This window comes from Lepidochelys olivacea, assembly GCF_965140295.1.
Source record: "Lepidochelys olivacea isolate rLepOli2 genome assembly, chromosome: 9".
NCBI classification, from domain to species: Eukaryota; Metazoa; Chordata; order Testudines; family Cheloniidae; genus Lepidochelys; species Lepidochelys olivacea.
The window spans coordinates 24,033,011-24,059,559 of NC_140419.1; the positions used below are offsets into that span (position 1 = coordinate 24,033,011).

The window sequence follows — 26,549 nt, forward strand, 5'->3', positions numbered from 1 at the left end:
TGAAGACTGCTTAAGATTTTAAACTTACGGTAGTGCAGCAAACAGAAAACAGACAATGGAAATCAGTCCTATGACAACGCTCCAGTACTCCCACGCATTTTCTACACATTCTTCCAAGAGATGCCAAATCCATGGTGTTCCATTTATACACAATCTCCTATTCTCTACTGAAGAGATATTGAAAGCATGTGTATACAGCTGAGGAGCCATCATTCAAGTGCTGAGATTCAATTTCAGACGTTTATTTTTGGCTCTGTTTTTACCCCATGCAAATCCACAAATCCGTTTATCAATGCTGAATATCCTCTCTCTCAAAAAACCTCCACATCCAGATGGATTACTTTATATAGCAGATATTTCCAATCTTATAAATGGACCTGCCAAATTCAATGACACAAAATACAGCCAGTGTGACTATATCAATTTAAAAGACCAGATCAAAGTTTTCAGTAATTTGGCCACAGGAAACATTGTTTGGGAACATAAAGTCAAACAGAATAAAACTGCAAATACAGACTCTAATCCATAATGCACTTGCTTATATTTACTGTTTATTAAAAAGGAAAAATGGCATTGCCCAGAACCTGGTATTACACAAGCAAATACCGTACAGGTTACTCCACACAATGTACTAATGCATAATCCTAATTTACGTCACCTGTGGCATTTGAGTACCTGGTCTGCCTTTGGTAGACTGACAGTTGTGCAGTGGTACTAAACTTTAATATATCTGTAATGTGAAAAAACTGTACACTACAGGGTAATGTAAATCAAGCAACTCACTTACCCTTCAGACGAAAGCCAGGTTTTGAATCCAGGCCTCTTAGGGTAAGATTAGCCCACTGAAATAATGGGCTACCAAATACCCTTTTTAATGATAATGGGTCAGATTGTGAACCCCTCATTCACATTTGTGAATACTCGCTCACATGAATACCCTCACTGACTTCAATGTAACCGCTCATGTAAGTATTGCTTACCAGTGCAAATAAGGGCTTCATATTCTGGCTCTCTGATATCTCCAAGCATTTAAGAAGAAATCTGTTACATCAGAATTTGTTCATGATGTCAGATAATTAAGAATAGGATTCTGTTTAAACTTGGTCTGGAGTCTAAATCACATAATATTGATTTCTTGTAACTTTCCAAATAAGTCCTCCAGAATATATTTCTTTGAATCAGGCCACAAAACATCACATTCACAATGGATTTCTAAAATTTGTTTTCCCCTTATTATAAGTTTGGCAAGTTTTATATTTCTGTATTTCAAGTAAAATACCCAGTATTTCAAACTTGTTTTTTGTTGTTTGCTTCAGCTGGTAAGTTACATTTCTAACTTGAAAGGCTCAAGAAACACCAGTTTTTCTAAACACAAATAAGGCATGCCTCAGCACTGAGTAAAATTAAAACAAATGGCTTTCAGGAAGTACAAGTTTATCTTCAGTATGCCATTGACCAAGTAACATGGAATGAACTAGAAAACAAGCTTTCCAAGGGTGTTGTGGAGGTGTCAGTAGCAACTCCAGAGTGAAGTCTGCATGAAGATACCACAGATACAGAGTCTAAATTCCATATATCATACGCGTGGGAATGGGGCTGGGAGGGGAATTACATGCCTCAGCACCACACTGACAAATCTTACTCTTAGGTTAATGACAGAATTTCAAGAAAGTCATTTCAGGTTTCTAGAGATTTTATACACACACTTCCAAGTGCATAACACGAATGATTAATATCTGTGTGAGAGCACACTGTTCCACTATAGGTAACACAGAACCATGTTAGATTATGTAGCCGGTCTGTAAGGGATTGGGTTGAAGCTGTTTTTACAATACAACAAGCTATTTTCAATATCTTTTGAAATCTTACAGGTTGATGGCATAAAATAAATGCTGTACATTATAAAATTGGGATTAGCTTTACCCTCCCAGGGCTTGTTCTATACTTCCATGAGACCTCTGGTAGCTGTATTATCATAATGTGGTGCAGGCTGGGGCATCACATTGCAGATAGAGCTGGACGGCCTTGGGGGGGAACTGATGTCACAGCACCTAAAAATAAAAATATATATTGACGTTGTACTGAATCCCCCATTTAGCCTGGCTAGTGAATGGCTCAGCACTTACTGCTGAGGTCACTGATCTTTGTAGCCATTTCTGCAAGTCACTTTTTATGTTTAACAACTGTGTGTGGATGGTGACAGGGGAGACAGGCATGTTTTAGATACACTTGCCTGATCTTGCACCACTGAAGTCATGGACCACACCAATTGTTAGGCATGATGCCAAAGGGCAAGTATCTTCAGTCATTCAGAAAGTATTATTGTTGTGAGAGATTCTTACATTTTCTAAAGGTTGGTTAACAAGTAATTATTTAAAAAGGAGTACTTGTGGCAGCTTAGAGACTAACAAATTTATCTGAGCATAAGCTTTTGTGAGCATCTGATGAAGTGAGCTGTAGCTCACAAAAGCTTATGCTCAAATAAATTTGTTAGTCTCTAAGGTGCCACAAGTACTCCTGTTCTTTTTGCGAATACAGACTAACATGGCTGCTACTCTGAAAGTAATTATCTGGGCACCCACGGCACCCATATAATCTGAACATTTAGCTGTCAGATTCCATTTCTTGCAATGCCTATTTCACAGATCTGTAGAATGGGCTAGATAAATGAGCAATTTGATTAAATTCTCATATCTATTAATGATGGTGGAATATTGCAGGATTTCTTGGGCTCAGACCAGTTTAATCCACTTGAGGAAGCTAATACACCTTTTTGTCCCTTCTGCACAGAAATTTTAAATTTTTTCCAACAACTTCTTAAAGCTCATGAGGTTACTTTTTTTCAATTAGGTTCCTCAAAACTGACTACGTTCCCTGAGCAGAGACAAGAGGATAAGACGATAGGTACAACAGAAAGAGAAAAATGTGTTGTCTGAGTCACCAGTGACAATAAAAGGAAAAGAAAATGTAAGGAGGCATCTATCTTTTGCTTTCATCACAACTCTTTACGTGCACAACCCAGTATTTCTGTAAGAGGGTTAAAAAATTTTTTTCCTCTAGATATTTTACTGGCTTTTCTTTTGAGATTACTATACATACTGTAGTTACTGCCATTAAGTCCTTGGAAAAATTATTCTCAATTACATGCTGTTTCTACCATAATGAATGACTTAGAACACAGTACTCAGATCTCAGAAAGACTTGTAATAAGGGCTTGTCTACATGAGGAAATTGATCAGAAGAGCTACTGTGCTTTAAATTCCCACCCTACCTTATCCCAGAAAACTTCCCTAGGTAGACAAGCCCTAAGATCATATTGAGGAGAGGAAGGCAGGCCTTGTAGTAAAGCGGCTGTATTAGGACTCAGGAGATCTGCCATAAACCTCCTGTCTCTCCTTGGGAAAGCTGCAGGCAGGCAAATTTTCACAAGTGGCCACTGAGTTTTGAGTGCCTCTCTTCTTGGATACCAAGCAATAAGACTCCCTTACAGGTGCCTATGAATTTATGTGTTTGAAAGTGGTCGTCGTCCCCTCCCCCCCCCCCAGTTTCAAATAATAATATTAATTAAATCCAGCTTGAGATTTTGGAAGGGAAAAATCAGTTGTGCAGTATTTGTATTTACGTATTCCTAACAAAATCAGTGGAACTAGTCTATGTGATAAGACTTACAACTTATTTCATTCACTTGATCCTCCTATTTTACTCCTACAACTCTCATGTTCCTATTTTCTTTAAATAATCCTTTTACTGGTTGCATGCTCTCAGCATGGGTGATTGTCTCTTTAGGATCAACAATCAAATATGTATATCACATTTGAGGGAAAAAAAACCCTAATTTTTTTCAATAGGGAGCTCCCAGTTTATCCTGGTAAAATTCAGCTGGAGAAATAAAAGTCAATTTTTGAAAGGGGACAAGCCATCCAGGAGCAAGGTGAGCAGTAGTAGCATGTGAGCTAAATAGCCATCTCACAGGTACATTGACAGACTGAGAACGCTGGGTGTAGGTCAAACACAAGCTGCCAAAATCCATCCCAGAGGCCCTGTCCCAGTCTTTAGAAGAACTGGAATTCTTTGAAGGTGCCACAGGGGGAACTGGCATAATAATGTATGGAGGTGGTTATTAAACTTTTTTGTATTGTGATCCCACTCAAACAATATCATTCTCCTAATCCTGAGCCCATATCTTCCCCGAGGCAACTTCAGTATTGGGTCAGAAGAAGAAAAAAGTAATGAGGATGTATTTAAAGCCAGCAAATGAACATAATTTAACTTTAATCTGGATGCTGCTGTTATTCTGTTGCACACACTTCACACCAGAGCTCTCTCTATTTCCTGTGTGGGAGAAGGGCCAGAACTTTATATTTAGTTCATGAACTCTCCTTCAGTTTCCTCTGCCCCCATGTGTATTTGCTACTCCTCCCTTCAGTATTTATTCGGTGCCCTCTGTAAATGCGATCCGCTGAATTTACAGCGCCGAGGCCAAAGAAAGGTATGAGGCAGACATGAATGGCCAGGGCCAAAGGGAGATCAAAGTGGAGCTGTTTGAGGGAGGGAAAACAAACCCAAGAGGAGGGCAAAGCACCAACCTGGCAATAGCTACCCAGCTTCCTTCAGGCAAAGGGAGGGAGAATCCCCAGTCCCGGGCTGAATCTCACAGGTCTCTGCCTGCTACCTAGCTCACCAGAAGGTCCCTTTCGGGGGCAAAAAGTCCCTGTGGAGAGGGAGGGGAGGAAGTGAACCCCAAAAGCACAATACAAGAGCAGGGATCCCTGGGGCTACCCCCCTCCCCGCCTACACGGGAATCCCGGCCCCGCAACGGACCCCACTGCCGAGACGGGGACTCCGGCCTCGTAACCACCCAGCCCAGCGCGGGGAGGGTCCCTCTGCCGCCCAAGCCCCAGCGCAGCCCCACAAGCCCTGCGCGGCTCCCTCCAGCCGAGCCCCAGAAGAACGGGGTCCCTGTCTCCGGCCTCCCTCCAGCCCCTCGCCTCCGCACGCAGCAGGCGAGCGCGAACCTGCCTCTGCCGCCCCAGCTCGGCGGCGGCAGCGCCCGGCCCAGTCCAGCGCCTTCCCCAGCGTCCCGCCATCCGGCCCGGCCCCGCCCAGTCGCGGGCCCGGGCAGCGGAGAGCAGCGGCGGCCGGAGCGGAGCCAGGGCGCCCTCTGCAGGCAGCGGGGGGTATCTGCCCATCACAGGGCGAGCACACCGACTCGGCACACAACGCAGACACTCGCTGACGCAGTGCCCACCCAGAGGGAACCACACAATTGGCATACAGACAGTACACACACAGCTGTGCTCGTTGGCACCACCCACAGCCATGAACTCTGTCACACACACCAACCCACTGACATCACACATTGTAACCCAACATAAACAGACCTATAGAAAACATACCCATAGGCACTGACTCATAATACACAGGTAGCGACAACATACACTACTAGAGTCCCCGGGCCGCCCTGATACCCCAGTTGCCACAGACACATTCCATAGACACGTGGCATACACTCACAAGAGAGGTATCCGTACACACCCTGAGTCAACAGACCCACACACAGAAGTGTACCAGTAACGTGGAACACTATGACGGGTTTCAGAGTAACAGCCGTGTTAGTCTGTATTCGCAAAAAGAAAAGGAGGACTTGTGGCACCTTAGAGACTAACCCATTTATTTGAGCATGAGCTTTCCTGAGCTACAGCTCACTTCATCGGATGCATACTGACATGCATCCGATGAAGTGAGCTGTAGCTCACGAAAGCTTATGCTCAAATAAATGGGTTAGTCTCTAAGGTGGAACACTGTAATTTCATTTCCTATCGCCACACTTAACCGCTTACATCAGTGGCAGAGGACAAGAGAAAGGATTTTCATCTCCAGCTGATTTGTGCTTAACAGTTTCCACTCAGTGGCTTATGACACTTTCAACTGCCAAGGTCTGAATATCTAACCTTTTATTTATTTATTTTTAACTTTTTTGGTGCTTAGCATATTCTGAACAATTTGTAGGAGTAGGCCACTCCCTGACTTCTACAAAAAGAAAAGGAGGACTTGTGGCACCTTAGAGACTAACCAATTTATTTGAGCATAAGCTTTCGTGAGCTACGACTCACTTCTTAGCGTGCTTTTTTTGATCAGGTGGTTCCGCAGTTTCTTTGAGAGCGTGTGGCACAAGCTGTCAGCATAGTATGTATGCCAAATAACTTTACGCTATCACCTAGTCATAAATTAATTTGTAATGATTTGGTTTCTAGTACTGCCCTCTGCTGGATGGAATATATATTTTACCACATACTGTTTATGGGGTGATATCAACGCGATAAACTGCAAACCCTTGTGATAAATCACATTTATCATGCACCACTGACTGCCTCACTTGCACTTTGCTCGTTAATCTATCTCCACTGTGACTTATTGCAAAACCCTGAGCCATGTTCAAACAGCTGCCAGTTTTAAAAAATAACTTCAAATCTTGAACCACTGACAGGTTTAAGGTCCAATGTCTCATGAACCTAAAGGTCTAGAAACAAGTGCTTTGCCTTACTGGAGAAGCTGGAAAGTACTCTGCGATTTTTACAACTGTTTGAGGCTCTGATTAATAACAGTGCTGAACACATGCTTTTCTGAATAGGGATGCTTTATTAAATCAGGACAGGAAATGATGGATACTTCATGCAAATTACTTGTTGTACTGCAATGGCTGCATACAAATAACATAAAATAACCTCGCACATTTGGCCTCAAAATGTGGCAAATTAAGTTGCATTTGGTTATTCTGCCCTGGACAAGTGAGCTGAAGGAGTAGTTGTTACAGCTCAACTAGAAGAGGGAGAGAGAGAGAGAAGTTTCATACCATCCATCTATCCTAATCTGGTAAATAGTACTGTCACACATAAATAACAGTTCACTGCATGTTTTTGACTAGCAATGGATACTAAAATTAAATTTGTAACATTTGATAGTTTGATGATCTGAGTTCAGTTCCCAGAGAACAGATGTCTATACCTAACACCGTCACCACAGTTGGTACTAATTGACACCCTTCCTGGCTGTGTCAGTAGAAAGGCCAAGCAATGAATGGGAAAGGGGACTGCACTACTTTCTCATTCCTAGAGGCGGGTGATCAGCCTTGGTATAAGGAGGAAGTTGCACCTATTTACTCTAGGGATGAACTTGGTGTGGTCTTTCCAAATCTGGACTGTACTTTCTCTTCCCTGAGGATACACAGAGGGCTACAGTTTCCAAGGCTGTCAATCTAACACCTTTCACAAGCAGTGAATCCACCAAACGAGAGAAATAAAAATGTACTGGGATTTTTCATGGTTGCTATGCCCTCTGAATACTGTGGTGACATTTCTGATGTCTTTAGAGCCTGTACTTTATATTGCTGACACTTAGTGGTGTCTGCTATACTTTACATGTTACTGGCTACTCTTAAATGCTACCTTAGCATTTCTCTAATAACAGCACAGAGACTATGAGCCAAGATACTAAACAGTCTAATGTACAATCCTGTGATCTTCATAAGAGGTGTGTTGTAAAGATGAATATTTAAAAAATATTTTAATAGGGAAGAGTATTATATAAGATACTGAATGTTTAATAAACTTTTACTTTCTATTTTCATTGAGAGTCTTTATATCTATATTGTTTGAGGCTTGGATAATCAGTATACGGTTGGGAAAATGCATAAAGACAGGCTTTTGGGTCTATTGTTCTGGTTTAATTGCTGCTCAACCAATGATTCACTGTTGTTTTTGGCAGCTGAGCAGACTTTGCCTGGTACTGTAAATTTCCCCTGTTTATGTCTATGAGACTCATCTGTTGCTGACTGGCAAAAGCAGACAGCTTCTTATACATGTACAATAGGAATTAGACTTGTAGAAGGAATAGTTTATGTGCCTTACAACAACCTACCTAAAACACGAATATAGCATCCATTACCATAGTAGCTGAATGCCCTACTTGTCTTTTTCTTCACAACACCCTTCTGATATAGGGAAATGCTATTATCCCGATTTTAAAGATGGGGAAATGGGGCACAAGAAACTAAGTGACTGTGTGGTGCACTATTGAACATGGGTCTCTTAAATTCTAGGCTAGCATCCTAGCCCCTGTATCATCCTTCCTAAGTTCCTATATGATGATTACTTATGTCAGAGCTGGTCAGGAAATCATTTTCCCCTACAAAAAATGGATTTTTTTAAAGTGTTCAACAACCAAAAAAAAAAATCTATTTTCAAGTTTTCACAAAAACCTGAGTTCTTTTTGATTAAATGGATTTTTGGATTTTTTTAATTAAAAAATTTTGGCCATCTCTAGTGTCAGTATAGTTAGTTAAAAAGGGAGGCATTATTTCAATTGGAGTTTTAAAGATATAGGACACCATTTTCCAAGCTAAAATGATCTACATTTCACCATCAAAATGACATGTATATGACATTATGTTCATATGCCTTGAATCTCTTGAGTTTGTATTATAATACTAACATTTATATACCCTTTCTCACAAAAAGTCATGGGATTCCTTACCATATGAAACTAATTATTTTATACTAATCTGATTAAACATAATTAGTTTAAGTTTGGCACAATCAAAAGCACATGAATGCAGGGCCTTTTAATGGAAAGTGATGGGCAACCTTAACTATAGGCAGGGCTACCAGCTCTGCTTTTAATATATCTGGTCTATTTGGACCTTACTTCAGTCATTCCTCACAAAGGGTCTGAGTCCTGTATGCTCTGTCTGTATGGAATTCTCACTGAGAGCCTATTATGCCTGGTGTTGCCCAGCTGGTCTTTGCACCCTTTCAAATTCCACTTAAAAGATGTTTGCAAATTAGTATGTGAAATACAATTTGCAGGGTTTGAAGTTTGAATTATCCAATGATCAAATCCTATAGTAAATCCATAGGCAAAGTTTGGGTTTGTATGGATTCACTCTGGTTTGCCAAAACCAGAAATGGGTTGGGTTTCAGCAGTGATGCAGCTACAGACTTTGGAGCTCAGGGAAATACAACACACCTTGTAAAACTGGATTAAAATTGTTCTGTGGGCCAAAGTATAAATAATAATGACATTATGCCCTGGAATGAGGGGAGTTAGAGAAGATGATAGGCTATTGACAGCTGAACAGATAAAGATATCAGGAAAAATGGTTGATCTTCTGAGTTTTCCAGCTGATTCATGATACTCAATTTAAATGCAGGTTTCAGAGTAGCAGCCGTGTTAGTCTGTATCCACAAAAAGAAAAGGAGTACTTGTGGCACTTTAGAGACTAACAAATTTATTTGAGCATAAGCTTTTGTCAGCCTCCCACTTTCCCCTGAGAAATCAGCTGAAAATGTCCTCTGCAGAACTGGCTGATCCTTCTGAGCACAAGGCCCAACCAATAGGAACCACAAACCTTGTTTTCACAAGTGCTGAGTACCTGCAGCTCGTATTAACTGCAGTTTGATTTATAGGTGCTCAGCACTTCAGAAAATCAAGACCCTTATGACTTCTAGCATGTGAATTTCCATATGTGACCAGCCTGAAAGAACCAGGATTGAACTTGAACTACATTGCAAACAGTAGTCTGATAAAACATACAGACAACAAGAGAGAGCAAAACATTTAGCAATATACCTCTACAAGCAGTTCATGAACCCAAACAAAATTTGAGCAAACCAGTGACAGATTCTGGAAACAGTTCACACTCAATCCAAGGAATATTTAGAGTATTTTGATGATTCTAGTTGAAATATCCATACAGCTCTAATGCCCAGGTCTCACAGCCCAAGTCAGAGGTAAGTGTACTGGTAATTGTAGATTTTCAGTTCTTTTGCTATTCCATTGTTTGTGTGGTAAAACATTACCAGGGGCCAGTTTACTCAGGCTTGAAAATGTACGTATCTCTTGAGTCATGAACTGCAATTCCTGATGTCCACTGAAAAAAAAATGTATAAGGAGAAGATGATCTGGTGAATGAAAGCCAATTATTTTATAAACTACATTTTAAAAAAAGTACTGTACAACATTATATATTTATAGATACAATTTTGTTCAAAAAGAAAAGGAGTACTTGTGGCACCTTTCGTGAGCTACAGCTTATGCTCAAATAAATTGGTTAGTCTCTAAGGTGCCACAAGTACTCCTTTTCTTTTTGCGAATACAGACTAACACGGCTGTTACTCTGAAACCTGAATTTTGTTCAACTGGCACATCACAGAATGAATTATACATTAGTCCAAGGGATTTAACATTTATGAATGTCTTTGTTGCCTTGATATTAAAAAATAAAATATCTTCATTGTCTGTGTTTGCATGACATGTTAACTTTTGTATAGGTAGCACAGAGCAGAGGTGCTGTAGTTACCAGCCTCAAAGAGACATTATATACACAATGGGGCTTATCACTTTTTAAAGGTGAAATAATGCCAACATAATTTTGATATGTTCTTTTTTCCAACCCTGGGAAAAAGGCAGTGATATTGTTACAATTAAAATATTTTGAATTTATGTGGTAGGAGAAAATGGAATTGATATTTGAAATTATTTAGAAGACGGTGCCATCTTTACCTCGCCTACCTGCTGCCAGAGTTGCAAGAGTTGGCAAAGCTTATTGGACTAAGCAGAGCTACTGGCAAGAATTAATAAAAGTTTGGAATTTGGATTTAAAACTAAATTTAAACCCAAGAGATTTAAAGATGGAGTTCAAAGCTGTGTTTCATCAGATTTAACCCTAAAAATATTGAGCCAGCTTCTCTTGTACAACCCTACTAAAGTCAATAGGTTATATGCATATCTTTGACTTCAATGAGGCAGCGTTCAGTTATGTAAGCAATGAATTTAACTCATAATCCCTATTTATACTGTCATGGGGCCTTATCTTGACAGGTGTTGAGCATGAGGATCCTGATCTAGTGAAGCACGTGTACATATGTTTAACTTTAAGCACGTGTGTCTCAATCTGAAGCCCACTGCAGCCTATGGGCATACTCCTATCCATTTCAATGAGTAGTGGATCAGGCTTGTGCATAGTATAGAATTCAGTGGGATTAATACTCACATAGTTAAACTTTTAAGTGCTCTGCTGGATTGGGATCCAGGACCTCAGAGTAGCTTACCTGGAAATGGTTAGTATCAGGCTTCTAGTTTGTATAATTTTTATCTCCTTTCCAGCTCTCTTCCTTTACTCTTGTTCTTTTTGACAAGCAAGAATCATGGAGAGTCATTTTCTGTTAAGTGAAGAGCAGAGGGGTAAACTAGCTTGAACAGAAGGAATAAACAACTTTTATGGTTAAACTCAATTGGACTGGATACTGGAATTCCAGCTCCTAACCTCAGATCTAAATTGCTCCATTGCCCCATGAGTCTAGCTCAGGGGTGGGCAAACTTTTTGGCCCAAGGGCCATATCGGGGTGTATGTATGGAGGGCCAGGTAGGGAAGGCTGTGCCACCAAACAGCCTGGCCCCTGCCCCCTGTTCACCCCCTCCCACTTCCCGCCCCCGACTGTCCCCCTCTGAACCCCTGACCCATCCAACCCCACCTGCTCCTTGTCTCCTGACCGCTCCCTCCCAGGACCCCCTGCCCCAAACTCCCCCCCTCCCCCGGAATCCCACCCCCTATCCAACCCACCTGCTCCCTGTCCCCTGACTGCCCCCTGGCCCCTATCCACCCCACCCACCCCCTGATAGGCCCCCCGGGACTCCCATCCAACCCCCCCCCCGTTCCCAACTGCCGCAGAACCTCTGCCCCATCCAACCGCTCCTTGTCCCCTATCTGCCCCCTGGGGCCCCCTACCCAACCCCCTCATCGCCATGCGCACACCACCACCGCCCCATTACCATGCTGCTCAGAGCAGCAGGAGCTCACAGCCCCGCTGCCCACGTGGCGGCGTAGCTGCGGGGACGGGGGACATCAGGGGAGGGGCCAGGGGCTAGCCTCCCCAGCCAGGAGCTCAAGGGCCAGGCAGGATGGTCCCGTGGGCTGGATGTGGCCCGTGGGCCGTAGCTTGCCCACCTCTGGTCTAGCTGAAAACCTCCCCACACTAATGCAATTACAAAATGATTATAACTAGTTCTCTGCTGAGTATCCCATGTACAGTAGATGTTTTGAAATGAGTTTGCACTTTGCCAATGCAAGATTAAATTTGGTTGAAATACCATTTATCTTTGAAAGTGTTAATCTGATTTATCTCTATTTTGTACTTTTTCTCCCTAATGTATTTGACAGCGAAATTGAATCGTTTTTACTGCAGAGCTGAGCATGAAAGGTGAACATTCAATTTGCTATTTCTTGATTTTTATGCAATGTGTATGCTTCAGTACTCGATAAATTCAAACCTTGTGGGAAAGAACTACAGAATCATATTGTGAACACAAAGGACCAGATGTTGGTTTATATAATAGAGATTATTGGTTTGCATTTTTAATTTACAAGAAAAAAATTGATTCTCTGCAATATATTGTGAAAGTTCAATGAGTCTTATTTGTATTGGAGTACTCACTAGTAGCTGTGTGACATTTTGGTGGGATGGAGGTGATAGGATTAGCCAGGATGCAGCAAAAAGGGCATGGAAAGAGGAAATAACAAAGACTGGAGATGTTTGGGAATCATGGATTCTTGGTGAAGCTGGGGCCCATTCTGGATAGAATTGAGGAGGTGGTAGAGACTATTAACTGGCATTTATCTCTTTATAGGCCAGTGGCAGTTCATGTGAAAGAGACCTGTTTAATTATGATAATTTGTTATTTCTCTCTTTTTAAAGCTCAGTAACTTATTTTGGAGTGTCTACACCAAGCAATGCAAATACCAATGGGAGGGGAGACAAGTATTAAAACTGTATTCTGGGCTGAGAAAATGCAGAAAAAAATTCATGAAATACTAAAATAATCTTTTGAAAAGTGCTAGTTTATGATTAAATTGTGTGTGAAAACTAGGTATCCTAGGATTATGGAACTGTCTGTAAAACCTGTTCTCCCAACCTATATTCCACACAGTTACGTTCACAATTTTTTTACTCAAATCAAAAGTTAGATGGGGTGATGTCAAAATAAGGCTTACAATAGAATATTAATGTACCCTTAGCTAGCACGTCGCGACTGTACCTCCATAATAATAATAATAATAATAATTAATAATAACACAATCCTCTAAACTGTGAGGATCTTTTATCTGTACTGAAGTCTTCTACTGCAAAACTAGCAAGCAAAAATCTGTACCAGAAAGGAAGCTACATAGCCACATTGTATCTGATCTGAATTCAGGTAAATAATTTCTCTTCAAGAGATATTTTCCTTCTCCCTTTATTTTTTAATGTCTGCCTTCCCCGAACCACTAAGTAAATGTTACCATAATTTGTTTTTGGTGCTCCAATTTAAATTATAATTCTTCAGGGAAGAAATTTTCTTCTTATTTGTCCTTAAAACACCATGCTCCCCTGTAGAACTACATAAATAGAAATTGGTAATGCATGTTTGTTTCATATGCACAATTCCTCCTGAGATCAGTGGAACTCTATGGTTTAAGTGTGTGCTGATACATATCTAGTTTTGAGAAGAACTTTGCCCCAAATTATCATTCTGTCTGTTTGAAAACTACTGTCTGCCAGCTGTCCTATGTGAAACATTTGTACTTGCATAGTATATTAGTAACTGCACCTGCTAGGGGCTAGAGATCTACTGTATTGCAGGGGCATCTCCAAATTGTGAGATCATTTTGCTCTCTAGTGGCTGCAGCTTAATAATTAGGCACTATAGCCAGGATAGATTACCACTCGAGGGCAATGTGGGCTCACGTTTTAATCACCACTACTATAGCATGTATATTTAAATTAAATATTTAATTGTTTAATCAGCAGAGAGCAACTATTTCACACACTTTTAGACATTGTATCCAGAAGAGGGTGGCTGTGGAAGGACAGAGAGAAAGACACATATACTCACATAGCATGTTATAGACACTTATTGCTTTTCTCTCTCCCCCCTTATCTTTTGAAAAAGTTAGGAAAATTCCTGTATTGTTACTTCTGTAATATTGATATACGTACCTTAATATCCTGTGTGGTTGGTACCACCAGTTCTGGAGGGCAATTCTTATGATTAATCACTTACGTTACGGTAGTATTTAAAGGCCCTAATCAGAATGAGAGTATTGTGCTGGGAGCTGTTCAAAAACAGGTAATGAGACAGTCTTTTCCCCAGACAGCTCATTTCCTGAATTCCTCCTCTGTAACAACCACAGCCCCCAACAGACTGAGCCTTTACATCTGTGTAGCTGAGAGCATCAGGATTTCTTAGTTAAATATCTAGGCTGGCTCCTTCTCCTTGTTTCCAAGTGCTCTTACAAGACTTCTTGCTCTTCTTCACAGAGAAAAGCCTAAGCACCTGTTGAAGCAGCTGGAAACAAGGAGGTGGAATCAGTGCCATGTGAGCACATAGTTCTCTATGGACCACAATTTGGGAACAACTGCCCTACATATTTTTCAGGGTTCCCTCCCAACTCTGAACTCTAGGGTACACATATGGGGACCTGCATGAAAGACCTCCTAAGCTTATTTCTATCAGCTTAGATTAAAACTTCCCCAAGGCACAAATTCTTTGCCCTTGGAGGGTACGCTGCCACCACCAAGTGATTTAACAAAGAATCAGGGAAAGGACCACTTGGAGTTCCTATTCCCCCAAAATATCCCCCCAAGCCTTACACCCCCTTTCCTGGGGAGGCTTGAGAATAATATCCTAACCAACTGGTTATAAAGTGATGACAGACCCAAACCCCTGGGTCTTAGGACAATAGAGAAATCAGTCAGGTTCTTAAAAGAAGGATTTTATTTAAAAAAAAACCGTTAAAAATCACCTCTGTAAAATTAGGATGGAAAATAACTTTACAGGGTAACAAAAGATTCAAAAACACAGCAGACCTTCCTCTAGGCTTAGTTTCAAAATTACAAAAAACAGGAATAAACTTCCTTCCAGCAAAGGAAAAATTCACAAGCAAAACAAAAGATAATCTAACACACCTTGCCTGGCTTTTACTTACAATTTTTGTAATATGAAAGACTTTTAGGATGGTTTGTCGGAAAAGGAATTTTCTGACCTGATGCTTCTCTGCTTCCCAAGAGAACACCCACAACAAAGCCTTCCTCCCACCCCCCCAAGATTTGAAAGTATCTTCTTTCCCCATTGGTCCTTTTGGTCAGGTGCCAAACAAGTTATCTGAGCTTCTTAGCCCCTTACAGGTGTAACCCTTCTGCCCGTCAGAGTTGGCAGCAACAAGGGCCGGGTTCAATATCTAGGGGTTCCATTCCAATAACACAATGCAAACCGGCTCGAGCCCCCACCCAGTGACCTGGGACCAATATATACCACCCCCGCTGGGCGCCTCCAAGAGGCAATATTTCCCCTCTCGCAAGCACATAGTCTGAGTGTAGCAAAAGTCTTTTAATAACAGAGAGAAACAATGTGGCATTATGTTGGGGAAACACCACCAACAGGATTCATAACACAACCCATGAGCAAAAAACCCACCCCAGGCAAATTGGGGCATGCCCTTTTCCCTTTGGTTCTTGAGTCCAGCAACCCCAAATCACCCAAAGTCCCAAAAGTCCAATGCCCCAAAAGTCTCTGTCCCTGGTCAGGGCAGCCCCAGAGTTCGAAAGTTTATCTGCGGAGCTTTACCTCCCAACCTGGGTGGAAATGGGACAGGGGTAAGAGGCACCTTACGTGATCTGAAGCTGACCGCCCCATAGCGGCACTCCACTCCGCCAGCCGCCCCACAAACTCCTTCGTTCAGCTGCGCTCCGCTCCGCCAGCCGCCCCACGAACTCCTTCGCTCAGCTGCGCTCCGCTCCGCTCCGCCAGCCGCCCCACGAACTCCTTCGCTCAGCTCCACGGCCCACAAGCAGCTCCTGCCATCCACACACTGCGCCGCGTCGAACTGCTTCACCAGCCGTCCCGCAAACTGCTCCACAATATATCTTCAGGCTCCCCCACTACTTAACACAACACTCAGTGATTTCAGCTCTTAGGTGAATTCAGCTTATAATAGGGGAGCCCCAGTGCTGGTGCACTGTCAGCCCAAAGTGAGCTCAGCAGCCTATAACTAGACTTCTAATGAAATCAAAATTAGCTCTGATATTCCACAGTGGAGAGAGGAGGAAGTGCGATTAGCATATAAGGCCCTCACCAAGGGGCCCATGCCACTAAGTATTAATACTTGTCCCCAGCCTCTCTCCATTCACACAGTTTTGGAACCCATGACCCTTGCCTAGCGAGTGCTACTTAGTTGATGGTGAATCCCTCCATTATAACAAAAGGCCACGTACAGTTCCAAGCACAGTTCCCATAATCAGGGTAATAACAATTTATTCTTCGTGCCCCAATAACAGAGACACTGGGGATCCCACAGCAGCCAAAGTGACCATTTGGGCAGCTATGGTCTCATTCTAGGCGTGGTGGGTGTGCCTATGCAAATGAGATCGGCCCCTGAAGTTCTTTTCCACAACTTGCCACACCTCACCACCAGATGTCAGGGTGGAGCTCATCCTGACACTGCTTACACAGGTAAGGAGGAATTCTAGGCTACCCTTAGCTGTATGGTTATGACAGTATTACAGTGAAATTGCTCTTAAGCTTCCACACGAGGAGCCAGCAAAGGTTGAATACATTTTTACTGGATACCAGTCCAAAGGTCCTTGCTTAAGGCAAGTGGTCTTTGGTACAGGTTTCAACCCATGTGAGTACATTAAGGATGGAAAAGTATGCAACAATCCAAGAAGTGAAGAATGCAGCTGAACTAGTAAAATACTCAATTTGTAAAGCACGCAGCTCAGATTGCACAAATCCAACTACTCAGTGAAGTTTGATCAGCTCAGTACAGTATATAAGAATCCAGCAACTGAGTTATACAGTTCAATTAGCACAGTTCATAAAGCATGCAGCTCAATTAGTGAAGCACTATATGTAGGTAACAATGTGCGTGGAAATCTGTTATTCCAAGTTATTAAGATATGCAGCTCAATCAACAAACTATGCAGCTGGATAATTAAAATATGTAATCTGATCCCCCAAATATATATACAAAACTGACTAGTTAAAATCGCAGTTTGTGCATTAATGATAGGGAAAATTTGCTGAGTCCATAAAGGACTACATTGTATGTACTGACAATGGCTTTTGTTTCAGTTAAGGATGAGCAAGCTAGAACACTCTCTACAATGAAATCAGGCATAAAGAAATTGAGTGTGCAAACTTTTTCTACTTCTGATTTACTTTATCAACCGTACTGGACCTAGGTACATAGCAGATGTTGTCTTTTGTGATGCAGATGAGCTGTTTCAAGCACGACAGACTAATAATGTGATTTGTTTATTGCTGCTAAATAAGGTTTCCAGACAGCACCACATGCACACCCTATGATTGCATGGCTACTGCTCTGAGACAGTGTCTGTTTTCTGGAGGCTAAGGCGCTATCCATTAGCTTTTTAGTCTTTACTCAGAAAAAATCTCCCATTGACTTCATCAGGAGTTTTGACTGAGTCTGGACTGCAGGATTGGTCTCCTGGAAATAAGTAGCTACTCTCAAAGTGTCAAAGAATATTAGTGTAGTGTGACAGTAATTTAAGTGGAATGTAAGCAACACTTAGTGTGCAAAAATAATCATTAGAATGGTTAGAAAGGAGGTTTATTAGTTAATATGGAATTTGGTAAAATATTAGGCTAATGTAAAACATTTTATCTGTCAGGACAACTTCAAACCCTGCACAAAATCTATTTAAATCTATGAAATAATATAACTGTTCTGTTCTCAAATATAACATTTGCAGTCAAACGTTTTGCCCAGAGATGCCTGTGGTAAATTGAAACAAGGGATTATTTAATACACTTATGTGCCCCATTTCGCCCTACTTTATCTAGGCCAGAACATTGCTGGAGGGAATGTCTGTTGGGAGAGCAGGAGACTATTCTAAAGCCCACTGAAGTCAATGGGAGTCTTTCTACTAGTTTCAACCCACTTTGGACCAGGCCATAGGCTCCCAGAGTGCAGACTTCTCTCCACTCACAAGACAGAATGCAGCAGGAAGAGGCATCCAAAAATGTGGAGGACTCAGAGCTGAATACTAAAAGAAGCTGGATATCTCTTTGTTATGTCAGGTAGAATGTACAGGTATTGAGCCTAATCCAGTAGTCCACACTCAGGTAAAATTCCCAACGGGTGAACTAGGTATATGCCTGATTAAGGACCAGGTCCACCAGTGCAGAATACTTTACTGAGTACTTTAATGAGCTACATAATAGTTTGGCACATAAAAGATACTTACTTTACAAAGGAAATGTTCTCACAGTTGCTCCAGGTGTACACTGGAGTCAGTGGACCTTTTTCTGGGTTAATTAATCCACTTGGATTCAGTGGGAATACTCACCAAGGGCCTGGTGCTGCAAGGTTCTTAAAGTCCTCAGTTCCATTGACTTGAATGAGAGTCCATGATGGCACACAGCAGAATCGGGCCTGTAGTAATGACAAGTAGCTTAAGGAATGGTTGCAGGGCTGAACCCTTATATCATGGTAGCTGAGAACAGAATTTGACCCCTTCAGATTCCGGCTACTTACCTGAACTGAAAGCAAAATTGTTTGAGATTCGCTAATCATTAGTCAAACTTGTAAATTCTTCTTCTTATTATTATTAGGTGGTATTTGCAACTTCTTTAATATTTCCATCAGTGTTTTGTATTACAGAAGCTACAGTATTCTGCTTGTTTTTGCTTGCTAACTCTTGTGATACAAGAGGTTTCTGGGACCCAGTTAGGTTGTGGGTAGACAACCCCATTCTTGATGTTTTTATCATTGCTATTTGTTTAATTGTAACAAATATCATGCTTTAAATGGCATCACTCTGACTGTGAAATTAATAGAGCTATCAAAACCCAAGTTGTTATATAACAATGGTTAATTATTTACAAGCCAGTCTGAGCTAAAGCAGTACTGTAGCTGTCAGCATTGTCATTATTAAAATTAAAATGCTTTGTCTGAGTACTAGATAACATGACTCATTTAGGCTATTTCTCTTCACCATCATTGTTCAGTTAGTCAGATACAGCAAAATAGCATGTACTTTTTTCCCCAACAAGATGTTTACTCCAAGAAATCTAATAAATACATAACAAAACAAATAGTTTTACTAGTTTCTTTCAAAAAAGGACAAACTGATCAAAGCTATTTAATTAAATGTTAAAGCTGAGGATGTTCTAAAATTGGGCAAACTATTTACAGTGAATCATTTATTTGATAAATTTAGTCCTTTTTTTCTAGTTGTGAATTGTATGTGAAAAGCCTTTTGATTTTTTCATTCTTTGAAACTGGTCAACAGGCTCTTTGAATGAACATATTTAAATTTACAAGTTGCTCAAGAACATTTTGCCTCATCTCTGCATTTGTTTCTATTTTTAATTCATGGTATATGATTGGTCCCTAAGGTCAGATGGTATTGCTTCTGCTCCCTGATTGGATGATTAAAACTTTTATAAACAGTCTGAGGAAAATCAAAGAGATTCAAGATGGCCATCTAAATATTTCTGCCATGTGAATACATCTTACAAGTATTCGTTTTACATGAACATTCAAGAGAACAAAAAATTACTCAAATGAATGTTCACAGAAAACAAACAAAAAGATTTATGTATAATGTTGAAGCCAGTTGAACATTAACAAGAAGAGAGGGTGAGCTGGACTGGAACTTACCTGTTTGTGAGTGACTATGGCAGTCCAGTAGGATACAAGCATCGTATTAGATTTGACAGCTTTCGTGCCCTTTACGAAATGTCAATCCTGCTGCATATTGAGTGGAGAGTGTGCCTGTAATAAAAGGAAGGACATGGTAGCTTTTTGTGGTCTCTTCATTTTTATGTTGCATGTACTATGATGAATAATATTTACATGGGTCTTGGTGGTTCAATGTGCTAGTGATCTTTCTAGAAAATGCTATTACATGATGTTCCAGAATCTGATTTCTTTATTTTAAGAAAAATTAAGTCTCTAATTCCTATGTTCACAAAGATAATCTGTGAACAGAAGGAAAGGGTGAGATTTTTCAAAAGACCCTAAGAAATTTAGGAGCACAAGTCCTGTTGATTTTCAATGGCAACTGTGCTCCTAAGCTACTTATGCCACATCTATACCACATACTAGTGTTGGTGGTTTATAGTGTACATGTAGCTACATGTCACAGTGAAAAGCGTCTATACTGCAGTGTGTAGGTACACGTCAGTGAAAGGCTCGGGCAGAGGGGAGGCCATGGGGAAAGGCTGCCTTTTCCTGCTGCCTTCCCACCGCTGGTGCCTTTCCTCACTGATGGAGTCTTTCCGGCAGCAGGGAAAGGCTCCAGCAGCAGGAAGGCAGCAGGACACTACACGGCTGAAAATAGCAGTGTAGATAGGGAGCCACAGGTTGGACAAATAGAGAGATGTGTAGGGTTTGTATGCGAGTACATATCCACATCCTTCAGGTGCGTCTTTAAACACCTAAGCCTCAGAGTCTACACTGCTATTTATACCCATGCTAAGGGGGCTACGTGACTATGTACGCTACACGGCCATCAAAGGAAGCACACAGTGTAGACATATCCTAAGGCACTTGAGAATATTCCACACTAAACCAATGCTGTGATGCCTACAGATGGGGGAGCATGCCAAAGGGGAAGCGAAGTTTGAGGAGTCCCGCAGTGCACATATGATAATATTTCGAGCATCTCCACAATCTACTGTGCATGGAGTCTAATTCTGGCATCTCATTTGGACCGAGCATGGAGAAGTCCCTATTTCTCTATTCAATCCCCTAATAATTGCTGAGTAAATAAAAAAGTTAAAAAAAAATCTGATCTGATAATCATTTTAGCTGTTTGGCTGCTGCTAAATAGCTTATATCACAGGTTCCCACATCTTAATAGAGATTGTTTTGTGAGCCACATACCTTCACATCTGTGATCATACTGAGCACCTTTTGAAACAGTTAACATTGGGTCTCCTTTCACTCTATACTTTCACCTCCCTTATCTGTTTTGTTCCCCTCAGCTGGAAACAAGGAGAAAAGGCAGAACCCTGTAATCAGCCATATCTCTGTGCATGTGACCAACAATGATCTGCGCAGGACAGAACTGGAATCCCTGTCTAGATACAGCCTGGTACAATGCACCTTCTCCGTTGCTGATTGTGTTAGCGATCAGTACGTTAAATGCAATGGAAAAGCAGCAGCAAAAGGGTTAAGATCTGAATGTGTCTAGGCTATAAAGTATAAAGCTAGGGTTGCAAATCTTTTTTGACAGGTATTCTGAACAGTGATTAGGTATTGAAGCCTGTAGCCAGAATTGTCCCAAGGCCACTCCTATCACTTTTCCCAGTAGTACACACCAGTTTTCTTTCCAATGGCTGTCTCTCTCACCCATAAATGCTTCTCTCTTTTCCCCCCACAACCCTGTTCCTTTCTTTGTTGCCTGGCGTGCCCTCCTGCCTGCTATTGTTCATGTTTTGCTTGTTAGTCTATCAGATATTCCTGTAGCACACGACACTTGCATTAATTGCAGCGAAAGGTACACGTCACACTGGGACCACCTACTGCGCTCTACCTCATGACAAGAACATATGGCGATAGATGGAAGGAGGTGGTCAATGCTTGTCTTTTGTTTTGTAGCATAGCAGACAAGCAGAAGATCGTACCTGTGTACATATTTTGAGGACTGTAATTAGCTACATTCTGACTGTACAGCTTTTATGCGTGACTAATATAAAATAAATATAAAGATACTTTGCATTTCTACAGTTCCTTTCAGATGATGAGGGAAAAGAATGTCACAAATATTGGGGGAAATGCCACTTAGATTGAAGCTGATAATATCAGTCAAAGGCAGACTCACAGTGGGAGAGGAACTGAGCCCATTAACTAATTCTTACAACAGCCTGTGTGGCAGGCAAGTACGATGGTTCCCATTTTAAAAACATACTGCTGAGGTGCACGGAGGTTCAGTTACTTGCCCAAGGTGACCCAGTGAATCAATGGCAAAGCATGGAATAGAACCCAGGAGACCTGACTCCCACTCTTCTATTTCAATAGCTAGATCACACTACTTCCTGGGACCTCACATTTTTTCATAATTTATTTAGAAAACAATTGTTGTGTGTTTTTCCTCTGGGTTTTAATTTTTGAACTCTTTTGCAGAGGTATTAAGATAACAAGCTATAATTTATATAGTGAGGCATTAAAGCAGAGGCTTGGCGAACACATGATCATATTTTATTTTTAAATTAAATAGGAATTTTCCTCAGGATCATTAAAAGTAAATGTTCACTTGTTAATTTTCTGTTACAAAGGCCATTGTTTGAACGAAGAGGGAAAACATGCTGTCAGAGCTGTTTACAATGCCTATAAATGAGAGAACAGACTGGAGGGGATATGCATTAATGAGCAAGGGGATTCTGAGCAGTGGGCAATAATGAGCACAGTCTTTGAAAATATGTCCTTGCAGTTGGCTGGAATACTACCTTAGGAGTGCAGAAGGACATACACAAAAGAAAACTAATATTTTCAGTTGCACTTCTGAAGACACCTTTATTTCATTTCACATCCTAAGTAGGTCCTTTAAAATGAAATCTTGGGAAATTAGGACCTTATTTTTAAGAATTGGTACTGGAAAATCTTCCTTCGCTGCCTTATGGGTCCCAATCCTGTAGTGATTTCCACATATATTTACCTTTACCCATAGTCCCAGTGAGCCTGCTGTCAGTGAGTAAAGTTAAGCACATGCTTAAGATTTTGCAGGATTGGGGCCATATATTGCAACAAGACTACTCATGTAAGTGGATTAATGAAGCTGACTTGTATCTCAGTTTAATAGTAATAGGCACTTTCATAGCACCTTTCATTTAAAAATGTTAAAGCAGTGTACAGTCATTAGGTATTGTACTAGTAATGTGATTTGATTTGTTTAAAAGTCCTCTTAAATGTAAAACAGACTGAGAGAAAATAAATCTAACTATTTTATTAGGTCCCCAACCCAATATCAAAATGTATGTGTGGCCTTTAAAATGATTATTAAATACAGTTAAAACAAAGGAGTTGAAAACCAGCTCTTCCTTTACTTACCTGCTGATAAATTATGATCTTCAGCTGCAGCTCTCTGAGTGCCATTAACAGCTACTCAGTTTTGGATGTTGTCTGCCTTCATAAAGATTTTGTATTTCCTAGTATCACATGCCAAACCCCCAGAGATTTAAGAAGAAGCATGTAGCAGTCTGACCTATTAGTATTAGTGATCAGGTATGGCAGTGAAAACACAGAAGCCTGACCTCAGATCTTGACAGGAAAAATCAAAAGCCTTTTCAGTTCACCTTCAGTGATAGTTGTTTATGAATCAAGTAAACAGAGTAGATGGCTTTTATCTCAAGGCCATTTCTAATTTAAAGGGTTTTTTTGGCATGGGTTTCTCTGGGTGGCTCAGCAGCTAGGTAGTCTGTACAGCACTCAGTATCAAAAATGGAGAACATATACAACTGCATGTGTCCTATAAAATGAATTTTTAAAAAGAGCATGTGAAAGGTCCTTCTTGTAGCTGTGAAAAAAACAAACGTTCTAACAAAGATGGTACAAACACTTCACCTTCACCCTCTGTGGGGACATAGCCTTCATTCTCCCATGGCAGGCTCAGAAAGTTTGGCTTTGTTGTTGCACGGAAGAGAGGTTTCCCAATATAGTCTGCTTCTCTTCATGATGCTCCATTTGATGCCACTTCTGCTGTTACTGGAAAAACTTCAGCCTCAGGATCATAATCTGCTGTTGATTGGTGCTATACCCATAGACTTTCATACACTGAGAAGAGAGCTCAGTTTCAGACCATGCAAGAGAGAATATGGTGGTGCATAGCTGCCTTTGGCAGTAGTTGTGGCCAATTCACTGAGAAGCTGTAACATACTTGTCCAAGGAAAGCAGAAGTAGAAAAAGTAGCGAGTCATGCTTTAACATTCAAGGAAAGCATGTACAGTGTATGTGTAAAACACTGCTGGATTTAGAAAGGATTTCTCCAATATAACTGCCAAGCTTTGGATACATGTTACTGTTTGCGTCAGTTAGACTTGCCCTGGCGTTTGGTCTAAATTGGGCAAGTGAGTCTGGCTTATCTCAGTTTGATGAATTGGTGTGATACAGCCAGTGCCAGTTGATACAAAATCTTTCCTTTAATAGGCTCCGCTTTTTCTTTTTCTTCCTTTTGGCTTGCCTACCCTCAAAATAATGAGCAGGTTCAATATCTCACTGATTTCTGACAAGAGGCCCCATAATTTATATTAACTTCTAAAACTTCCTCGTACTCTAAGCAGGTTATTCATTAACTGAATGTAACCACTGGCTGTTAGATAAATCCTTTTAACTAATTCAAATTACATATCAAGCTCAGAGAATTTTCACTCAGGCTGCTGCTGAAGCTAAGCTTTGCAAAGAATTAGTTCTGATTTGTTTTTGAATTCTAGAGTTGGGGGAAATGGAGAGAAGATATTTGTTTGCTTGATTCCACATGACAACTCCAGGGTAACTGAATAGACTGTACGGTTGGTTTGACAAGGCTATGCACTGAGCCAGCAGCTTCACATACCAGAGAGAGGGGGCTGAAATGGGGACTCTGACAATTGTAATGGATTTTATCAGACTTTCTCTAAAGACCAACTATTTTGTCTTCAGTTGTTAATGTTTTTCAGAGGTTTCCCTTCTGAGAGGTATGAATAATTAACTTAAATGAATATGCATTTGTGTCGGATTTTTCAACAATGAATAAATAATTACTGCAATACAAATGTACAATAGCATTTCTAAATGTTAAATAATGAAATAGTTTTTCCGAGAGAGCAGAAGTTGTATAGTTATTGTTGATTGGTTTGTGTGGATTCAAGTACTACAGTTATTATGCTTGTGTAAGTGTATTACAATAATATACATACAGTGCATGTAGGAAACTTACTTCAAATGCCATAGAGAGCGAAAGCAATGTTTCCCCAGCATGATATGTTGCAGCATATGCACGAATCCTACAATGTTCTTAATTCTCCCTCCGGGATTCATTGCATTTTGTTTTATTCCCTATCCCAACCCCACCCCCAGGCACTTTATATAAGGTAATGCACTGTTGCTGCCTTAGTTTAGGGCAACTTTGAATAAAATTCAGACTAGAGAAGGCACTGGCCCTGTTAAAAGAGAAGCCCACTGGATTGTCAGACACATGAAGGAAATTCAGGGTTAGTTCAATAATCATTTTTGTAGAGGGCTCTATGGGACAGCCACTCTGAATTCATTTTTATTACTACATTTCAACCTTCACTTTGCTAGTGGACTTCTTACAAGCCTATTCCAGTAGTCTCCCTCTGGATTCTTCATTCTGTAAGTCTCTCCACTCTCACTCTCTCATAAATGGCAAAATGATTTTTTTTTTTTTTGCTTTTGTAAGGTTTCAAATTGAGTTCCCTCCCCATCCCACTCCCATGTTATAGAAAAATGACCACAGGGATTGAGATCTCATTCAAGAAACTTTTTAAAATACCAGCATTATATAGTATCACAGTGACAATGAGTGTACTGGTATGTGTTCAATGATGTACTTAATAAGTTTCCTTTAAGGGTAGGAAACAATATAATTTTTTTGCTTGTAAGTATAATTTAATTTATATTTAATATAATATTTTCATATATTAGAGATATTCAGAAATATTTACCCAAAAGATATAATTTGTTGACATTTAACAAAATGTAAGGTTTCATAAAGTGTTGTCACATAAAACACAATTAAAGTTGGCTGTATGTTGCATAGTGCATTAAACCCCATGACTTTTTATTCTTTATGGTATGTAAAATGTCAAGTATATACTAAGAGTCTGAGTTATATATGATATTTTTCTGTCAAGAAATAAGAGGGTTGTGAAATCAGCCCTTGGAAGTGGAAGTTTATATCTGTGTATTTACTATAGCAGTTATGTCCTGCTTTGGTTGTGTAGCCAAAACTCCCACAGAGGTCAGTGGTAATTCGGGTTGGATTAAGCAGAATCAGACTCTTAAAAACTAAACATTCACTGAAATATAAAGGTATAATAGTTTATGAAATTCAGATTATCATATGAGAAATACTTCACATGCTAGTTTTGTTTCTGGAAAGAATTCTGAAGTTTTGTTCCAAAGTATACAAAGGAGAATGTATATCATTTTGATTTTGGTAGAAATTCCTTTCCTTCAGAGAGACAAATCTGAAGATTCAGTTTATAACTCTTGAAAATATATTTTACAGATGTGTCTAATGAAAATAAAATTTCCAAACTGAATGTGAGAATCAGATGTCAATCGTGTTCCAACACACAATAACCAGAGCAATGTGTTTATAAAACATTCGATCAATTTTAAAAAAATACCTTAAAATTAATCGACTTGTCAATGCTTGCTGCTTCATCTGACAGAGCACAGACTCCACAGGCTTTTTAGTCGAAATGAAGTGTGGAAACCTGTCATGACAGAATGAAAGTGAGAGGCATGTAGAAAACAATAGCTG

At 40.5% G+C, this 26,549-nt stretch overlaps 2 protein-coding genes across 14 annotated transcripts in view; one reads left to right on the forward strand and one right to left on the reverse strand.

Annotated features, from left to right (window-relative positions):
* Positions 1–24,243, reverse strand: part of LOC311525801 (lysosomal amino acid transporter 1 homolog) — a 42,129-nt gene extending 17,886 nt beyond the window's left edge. Inside the window, exons 1-7 of one of the 8 annotated variants that reach the window (XM_084638169.1) lie at positions 23,114–24,243; positions 19,721–19,834; positions 18,405–18,490; positions 15,706–15,974; positions 11,109–11,219; positions 1,924–2,051; positions 29–377 (exon numbers count right to left, since the gene is read on the reverse strand). In XM_084638169.1, the coding sequence (XP_084494295.1) occupies positions 29–213 (185 nt within the window). In that variant the 5' untranslated portion in view covers positions 214–377; positions 1,924–2,051; positions 11,109–11,219; ... (2 more) ...; positions 19,721–19,834; positions 23,114–24,243. Of the gene's footprint in view, positions 1–28; positions 378–1,898; positions 2,052–4,586; positions 4,712–5,015; positions 5,153–11,108; positions 11,220–15,705; positions 17,702–18,404; positions 18,491–19,720; positions 19,835–23,113 lie in introns of those variants that run through there. The other 7 variants (XM_084638172.1, XM_084638170.1, XM_084638171.1 and 4 more) reach the window with 7 other exon arrangements.
* A 183-nt stretch (positions 24,244–24,426) lies between these two features.
* The window catches only part of VEPH1 (ventricular zone expressed PH domain containing 1), a 177,712-nt gene continuing 175,589 nt past the window's right edge, over positions 24,427–26,549 (forward strand). For all 6 annotated transcript variants that reach the window (XM_084638166.1, XM_084638164.1, XM_084638167.1 and 3 more), the window contains exon 1: positions 24,427–24,735. The gene's annotated coding sequence lies outside the window, so the exon portion shown is untranslated. The remainder of the gene's footprint in view (positions 24,736–26,549) is intronic.